Source organism: Amaranthus tricolor, chromosome 11 (assembly GCF_026212465.1).
Source record: "Amaranthus tricolor cultivar Red isolate AtriRed21 chromosome 11, ASM2621246v1, whole genome shotgun sequence".
NCBI classification, from domain to species: domain Eukaryota; kingdom Viridiplantae; phylum Streptophyta; class Magnoliopsida; order Caryophyllales; family Amaranthaceae; genus Amaranthus; species Amaranthus tricolor.
In genome coordinates, this window is record NC_080057.1 from 3169264 (window position 1) to 3177547 (window position 8284).

Genomic DNA, 8284 nt, shown 5'->3' on the forward strand with positions numbered 1-8284 from the left:
TGAAGATAGTGAAGATTCTTTGGGTCTAACCAAGAGTGCGAATGGGCTACTTGGTAGGGCGAGGAAGAGATGAGAAAGAAATATTCCGAGTTATTTGATGAGGTGAGTTACGAGGGCGTAACTCTTTTCTTTTAAGAGGGGTAGAATGTGATGTAATTTCACGCTTTTTACCTCATTTATGCTATTTATTATTGCTTAAGCTTGCATGATTTTGCTTATTATTCAATAGTATTGTTGTGTTTGCATGTTAATAAAGTATGTAAACTTTGGCCAAGTACGAGTTTATCGAGTATGAGCTCAGTTGGTTGAGTATACATGTTGAGAAACAAGCAATTTACAGCAATACAAAACATAATAACTTTGAGAAATTACGGATTTTGGGTTAAGTTTCGGGGACGAAATTTCTTTCAAGAGGGGTAGATTGTAATCCGCAGTAATTTTGTGAAATTTAAATTATATTTTAACATATTTATGTGAATGCTTAATTATGATTATTTATTTACATAATTTATTTTACTATGATTTAAGCAAATAAATTTAATGTTTATAAAGTTAATAAAATTATTTCACTACTCATATTTTAATCCTAAATTATTATGCAAGTCCAACCCATAAATTATTAAGCCCATTTTTTTTCCTAAAACCCACTCACTTTAAGCCCAAGTAACAATCCTTAATTTTAATAAAACTAGGAAACCCAAAACTAGGGGTGTTTAAAGAAATTCGCTTTGCAAAACCCGACTCGAATTATCCGGTACCCGGTTCTTAAAATCGGATAATTTACCCGGCTTGTTAAAACCGGATATTTCGGACCGGGTACCCGGTTTCTAAACCGAATATTCGGGTCGGATACGGATACCATTTTTTGCTAATTCGGATACCCGGTAACCCGTTTTGATTTTTTTTTTATTTTTTATTTTTTTATAATTTTAATAAACAGCTTCAGCTAACCCTAGGTATTTAAGATAAACCACTCATGAATTCTATACCAGTTGCGTTTATATTTTCCACTTTCTCATCCTAAATCTCACGTTCAATTTGCTGCTACTGCCTTTCCTTCTTCTCCCTATTCACGCATCAACCATCAAAAAAAAAAAGAAAAAAAAAAAACTGCTGAACGCTGCTACTGCCGAGCACCACCACCACCACCTGTCCGCCTGCTGCCGCTCCACCGCAGCTTCACCCGCAGCAGCCCACGACAACCAGTTCGCCCCCCTTCTCTCTCCTTCCTTCTTTCCTTCCTTTTTGTTAAATTATATCAAGTTATAATCTTTATCAAGTTTATGTTTTAAATTGTTATTTTTATGGTTTAATGATGTTTAATTATCCTAAATTTATAAGTTTTATCATGTTTAAATTATGCATTAAAATTTCAGATTTATTTAGTTAAGTCTAATGGGGATTAAAACTTGATTTTCATGGTTTTAGGGCCTGCTAAAGTTATTTAATTAAAGCATGATTATATTGTAATTCTATTATGATCATGATGATGTTCAATTCAAAAACAAGTTTTCAGTTTTCCGTAATCAATTTCTAATCTCCGTTCTTAATTTTTCTCAATCACGTTTAGATTCTAACTCGTCCGATTTTTACAATAAAATAGTGTTTTTTGTGTGTAAACGACGTTTTAATCAAAACTCATTACCTTTGGTAATGAGAACCACCCTCTCGTGGCCAAATTCAGCCTCTAAATATGGTTTTCGGGCAGTTTTTGATTTTTAACGAAGGTTTAATGTGTAAAATAAATTTTCAGATTTTTATAAAGCTCTAAACTAGCTGTAATTTCATGAATAAATATGTATTTTAAGGTTTTTATGTAGGAAACTTAAAGAACTGTGTATAAGCTTTTAATTCTAGTAAAAGGGAAGGTTTTAAATTGTTGTGAAATTGAATTTAAAGTAAGTTAGTATTGCTGTAAATTATATTGCTTGGGTATTGATTGAATTATTATTGTTTGGTTCAGGAGGACTTTGTAGAAGGCGCTTTGTAGTTCCTAAAGTGGCCAACCAACTCGTTTACTCAAGGTATGTACAAGGATACGAAAACCAAATCTCGACTTTAGGAGCATGTCTAAGGACTTGGAAGATTTAGAATCATGTTAGGAAACTTGTAGATTGGTTGGAATTGTATGGTAGTAAGTTTGATTGGTGATTAATGTGATGATTGATTTTGTTTCATGTATGAGAATACGTATTAATTTATCTTGTAAGTATTATTTATGCATTAATTGATGTGTAGCTAGTGTCTCCAAAACGCTTTTTAAATGAGTTTTATGCGATTCCACATTTGGACAATACAAGGACTAATTTCCTTAGGAAAGGTCGAAATCTCTCGTTTATCATAGTTACAGGAACATTGGCCAGCCCTTAAGGCATCACCAAAAACTTGTAATGTCCCTCATGCGTCCTAAAGATTATGTTATGACTTCAGGGCGCATAGGAATTTGATGATGGTTCCCTGACTTGGTCAAGTTTAGTAAAGATCTTGAACCTGCACAATTCATCCAACAATTCATTAATTACAGGAATAGGATATTTATCATGGATTATAACCTTATTAAGTCCCCTATTGCCTAACATGAAAGCCAAGAGTCATCCTTATATTTTTACCAAAAGTACCGGGCTAGAGCATGCACTTGTGGAGGATTGAATGATATGTGCCTATAGCATATCCTTACTAATTTCTAGATCTCATCTTTGTGAGTATCGATACGGCCTAACGCTGGTAGAATTAGCTCCACTCTTCAAAATGATGGCATGCTTAATCTGCCTTCGTGGAACACTTGTTGAAACTCATGATCTTGTATATACAGTTGATAATTATTATATTATGTCAGATTTGTCATTTTTCGTTTTTGAGGTTAATTTGTAATTTATGTGTTTTCTATTTTATTAAATTTTAAACAATTTATGCTATAGTGTTGAATCCCCCCTTAGCTGTGATTCACATTATGTATTTGCATCTTAAGATTCTTAAGATTCTTAACTCTTAATCTTTGTTGTTCATCTCTGTAGGTTGTGGCCACTGTTAATCAGCAACAATGACTGACGTGTCAGAATTTGAAGACGTAGTTGAAAATTTCATGGCTAAAGATGAATTCAAAGAATGCTTGGACTACATAGAGACAAAAATTGACCCGCATGTTGTCTTAACTAACACCTATTTGTTTGAAAATAAGTTGATCTGTCTTTATGATTTGAATAGAAAGGCGGGTGAGTTCAATCATACTTTCTTTATGTTTGTGGTTTTTTTTTTTTTTTTTTTTTTTTTTTTTTTTTTTTTTTAGTTTTGTGTTTAAAAAATGCAGTTGTACTAATAGTTTTTTCAATTGTATAAGCAGATGCTTTTAAGGAAGCCAAAGCTTATCATGCCAAATACCTTCCTTTGACTGCTATTGTTTGCATTGCTTTGGGGTAATATTTTGATATTTCTTTGATTTGAACATTTCATTAATTCTGTATATTTATATTTAATTACATAATTGTGATTCATTTTGCAGAAATGGATATAATGATGAAGGCAATTACACTGAAGCTTATTTCTTCTTCAGCCAATTTGATTTTGATGATAAAGCTGCCACTTTATCAAGATTAGCAGAGTGGATTGAACATGAAGCAAGAAAAAAGTTTGATGAAGGGAAATACAAAGAGTGCTTGGATTATATTAAGACAATCCGTTTGGACATCAGTGAAGACGTTTTCGATTGTAAGATCAAATGTCTTATTGAGTTAAATAAAAAAAAGGGTGAGTCTAAACTTTTGTATTTGCTACTTTATCTTTTATACTAATCTTTTGTTTAAAAAAAAAAAACCGTTTACGAATTACTAATAACCTGATCTTGTATACTGTCAGAGGCACTTGCTGAAGGCAAATCACGTCTTGAATCTGGTGGTGTGTTGTCATATTCCAGTTTTGGGATTCTGGGGTACTAATATCATTATTTTGGCTTTCATTTTTTTTTTATTGTAATTTAAGATATGTATTTATGCATTTTTATTCGTCATTTACAGTTCCATCTTAGCAAATATGGGGAATTATAATGAAGCTCGTGAACACTTCCAGAAGGCTATTATGTCTTGTAGAACAAAAGAAGAAAAATTAAGATACCGTGACCTGTTAAAATCTATGGAGAAAGAAGAGAGGAGAAAGGAAGATAAACGGGTAGCCAAGATCGATCCAACCTTTCTTAAGGGTGGAAACAAGAGATCTCAAAAAAAAACTTCTAAGTCAACTAAAAAAAACATCAAACAAAAGGAAGAAGTATCTGAAAAGAAAAATGAAGAAAGCCAGTTGCAAAGTATGTACAATTGCGTTTATATTATTTAATTATTTTTGATAAGTAATTATGCCTTATAAGCTAAACAAAAATTGAAATTAAATGACTTATTTTTCACTTTTCAGAAGGTGACTCTTATACAAAAGAAATGGAAGTTGAGACAATAATTGCGGAAGAAAAATCAGATTTAATTGGTGAATCTGGCAAAGAAAAGGATGTCGAAAAAATAGACGAAATTAGTGTAAAAAATGAAAAGGTAATTCTGTTTATATTGTCATCTTTAGTTTCATAATATAGTTTATATTAATGTAGTTACTTTTAGGTTCATTTAGTCAATTTTAATCACCTAGACCAAATTTCTTATCATTAAGCTTTTTCAAGATATATTTTTGCATGGTATGTTTAATTAATTATGTGTTTTTGTTGTATTTTTGCAGTTTTCAACCATTGTCAGATATTCCGTTGTTGAGCATCATAGTGATACCAACATTGTTGATGTCATCAAGGAAGATTATTTTATGAAAACCCCAATCTCTTTAGTAAAAGCATCAGAGAAGCATCTGGAAAATCTGGATTTGCTAAAATCTTGGGGTTATAAAAATCCTTTCATGGCAATTGTTGATGGCGCAGTTCCTTCATATTCGTTTTCCTCTTATCCTGATCCTATGCTAGTGGTTGAGCGAATTCAACCGTTGCATGTATTCTTCACCTCGAAAAGGGAAGAATTTATGAAGATTCATTCGTCTTCAACATCCAAAGAGAGAGACTGGTGGACATGTATCAAAGAGAATTTTCGACTAATTTTTCGGTAAGATTTCCATAATTATATAATTTTTTTTTGATGTACTTACTATCAAAATTTTAAATGTACTTTTGATGTTTTCATGCAGAGACATCATTTGTGGTCTGTTCTTCCTTCACTCATCAAATCATGCATGTTCTGGCTTTTATGATTCGTTGTACGTCAACAAGGAAGGAAGGGGAAAAATACTTCACAACTTTGCCAAGAAATTTACATATTCACAGGCGCAACAAGATGTGAAAGATCTTGTAATGCTGATTGAATACGTTATCACAGGCTCCACTTGTCAGCAAGTTGATGGCAAAGATTTGAAATGTCATTTTGAAACAATCAAAGACAATTACAATCTTCCTGAAGAACTACATCATTTTCTTCTCTTGTTAAACACTCGCAAGGAGAACATGTAAGTTGCTTATTTTAGAATTTATTTATTTATTATTTTTTTTTTAGAATAATATGACAGCAAAGTTATCATTTTATAGACCATATATCAGGCAAGTAAAGACCATCTTAGTTACAGAGGTTATTTTCCTAAGGGTTCATATATATCTTGGAAATTCATAAGATGGGGTTAATGCCAAATTGGAGCAAGGGAGGCAAAGGTTGGAATCTAGAGGGTTTAAGCTAAGTCAGAGTAAGAATGAATATTTAGTATGTCGCTTTGGTACGCAGAAGGGGACAAGCGATGATGTAGTAAGTTTAGAAGGAAAGGATTTGACCATGAGTGAGTGTTTTAAATATCTTGGCTTAAATGGAGTGAGCCACAGACGTGTTATGTGACCGAAGCATTCTTTTACTGTAGCTGACCCTACTTAAGGGTTGGAGGAGGAAGATTTTTGTGGATGATTATACGGAATAATCACCTTTGGTTGATGTAGCGGACCCTACTAATGGGATTAAGGCTTTGATTGATTAATTGATTTGATACTTGCTATTCTTTGTTTTGCTATTCTTTGTAGTGGACCCTCTCTCCTTTAAGAGAAAGTAAAATACTTTTATTCCTTATTATTTCCTTTATTATATTTTATCCATCATTAGTTTAAAGTAACTTAAACAATGCCCAACTATGTACACACTTGATTGAGTCCCACTTGTGAACACACTTTATTGTACTTTGCTATGTGCTATGGCTATGTGAACTTTTTATTATCTGATCTCTTCATATATCTAAAAGAATTTTGATATTTTTAAACTTCTCATTTGCGTCAAAAACTAGTTCATGTTTTGTGATGTTTTAATTTCTGTATTGTATGAGCTTCTAAGGAAAATAGCTCTATAATGGCTTTGTACTTCTATTTTGCAATTTTATGCTTTTTATGTGTATGAAATCATGCAAATAAAAGTTGTATATTTAATTTTAAAGTATGAGTTATTAATATTTTGCTCTTTCTTGTTGCAATTTCGGATTTGGTTTTTAATTTGTAATTCCTCCTTGTGTTTGCAATATGAGGGAAAGCTACTGTTTTAATTTTTCCTTTGGCAAATTTGATTGGAGGCCCAATTGGGTGTGTTAGTTTTGGTACACTGCAAATTAGTTTAGGGTGACTGAGGGAGTAGACACTTCGTGGTGAACATCTCTGGAAAAAAGGAGGTAGAATACTAAAGTCATGGAAATGGTGGGCAGTGATAGGATGGTAGGTTGTGGTGGGATTGTAATTTGTAAGTAACGGTGGGATAGTGGTTGAGTCGTCCTGAGTGGATGGACAATGAGGGTTTCAAGTAGACATAAATAATAAAAATATGCCACATTGCCAAGTGCTCTACTTAATTGGCTTATTAAGTTGCATGAGGTAAAGTGTAAGACTGTCAAATTTTTTTGATGTATATATGATTTTTGTTTTGTATTCTAACTTAATTTTTTTTTTCTGCAGATCTATATGCAAACTTCCATCAACATGGTTGATAGATCATCCATATTTTTGGGATGATAAACATGGAATTAGATTTCTTGAGGTTTTAAAAGACCTTATCAGAGAAGACATGATTTCAGAGTCTGCTTTTGATAACTGGAGTCAGTTTGAAACATGGTTTTCACAGATAGAAAATGATATTGCAGATAGAATATGCCTCAAGTAGTTAAAGACAGATATGCCCCCCACTTACTTTCAATTTTTAAAATTGTCAACCCAATATTCTAAGGTTTTTCTTGCTAAATTAAGTGGTTTTTGTGTGATTCCGATATAATTGGTGTTGGTGTGTCTTATTACAATATTATTGGAGTTTCATCCCACTTTGCAACCTAATCACGTCTACTGCATTAAGTTTTTCTTTTTACTAATAGATATAAATCATCTAAAATATTGGTGGGATTATACTCCTAGAAGGAATTTGCCTCCAAATGAGATTAATGCTTAGTTAGTTTATGATGATCACCTCTTACACAGCTATATAGAGACTTATGTTGATTTGCAAATGTTGCTTCTTAGTAGTTAGTCCCCTTTGTCCTTTCATAATTCGAACCTTCAATGATTGATTATGTTATGGGCAAGTGTAAATGTGTTGAAGTCTAAGGTATTAGAGACTATGACTAATAGGAAAATTCAACAAGCTTATAGGAATGGATTTCGTGGTGTGGCAAGGATTGTTGCCCTAAAGTAGAATTCACCTTGCACTCATAGTGGGACATGGATGTCGTGGTGTAATAAGGATCGTTGCCCTAAAGTCGAATTTACCTTCCACTCATGGTGGGACATGGGTGTAGTGGTGTGATAAGGATCATTGCCCTAAAGTCCAAGGATTGTGTTACTTAAGCAGTCTATAGATATTGTCCTATATGTTGCTCCTAAAACACAATTGCAATATTCCATATAAAAGATTAGGTAACTCACTATGATGATTGTCATTATTATATCTAGAGAAGCTATATGTTGTTTTGGTTTTCAATTTAGGGGTAAAAAAGGTGTTAAAGTTAGAATTTTCGAAGTTGAGGTTAAATTATTTAAAGTTAATATTAGGTTGGTTAATTGTTGTAATTAAGGAGAATATGATTAATCATAAGAGGAAAAAGGAAGAATATAGCGTAAGATAAAATAGTATTTTTTATACTAATAATGGAGGGAAAGGGAAAATTGGAGTCTCAAACAGAAATTGTTAAGGTTTTCCTTCAAATGGTAGTGGTAATGATCTTTTTTTCAAAATAGTTTACAAAAAAAAAAAAAAAGGAAGTAAGCACACTTTACTCTTCATCCATTAGAACTCCTTAATTA

The 8284-nt window shown here is 32.4% G+C and overlaps 1 protein-coding gene across 2 annotated transcripts; it reads left to right on the plus strand.

The window, feature by feature from the left end:
* Positions 1-990: 990 nt before the first annotated feature.
* Positions 991-7257, plus strand: LOC130827108 (uncharacterized). Of its 2 annotated transcripts, none has more exons than XM_057692728.1 (11): positions 991-1205; positions 1964-2024; positions 3015-3212; positions 3341-3413; positions 3500-3744; positions 3853-3925; positions 4011-4297; positions 4402-4532; positions 4714-5084; positions 5167-5481; positions 6950-7257. In XM_057692728.1, exons 3-11 carry the CDS (start codon positions 3041-3043, stop codon positions 7152-7154), a joined length of 1872 nt encoding a protein of 623 aa, XP_057548711.1. In that variant the 5' UTR covers positions 991-1205; positions 1964-2024; positions 3015-3040; the 3' UTR covers positions 7155-7257. The 2 variants fall into 2 exon arrangements, with proteins under 2 accessions (XP_057548711.1, XP_057548712.1); XM_057692729.1 differs by having other exon boundaries at positions 1002-1205; positions 4405-4532.
* The last annotated feature ends 1027 nt before the right edge of the window (positions 7258-8284 follow it).

What these genes read in the sequence shown, in the direction of transcription:
- LOC130827108 (XM_057692728.1), top strand. Translation starts at nt 3,041, where the DNA reads ATGACTGACGTGTCAGAATTTGAAGACGTAGTTGAAAATTTCATGGCT. An exon ending in TGATTTGAATAGAAAGGCGG is followed by an intron (nt 3,213 to 3,340) that starts GTGAGTTCAATC and finishes TTGTATAAGCAG; the next exon opens with ATGCTTTTAAGGAAGCCAAA. An exon ending in ATTGTTTGCATTGCTTTGGG is followed by an intron (nt 3,414 to 3,499) that starts GTAATATTTTGA and finishes TTCATTTTGCAG; the next exon opens with AAATGGATATAATGATGAAG.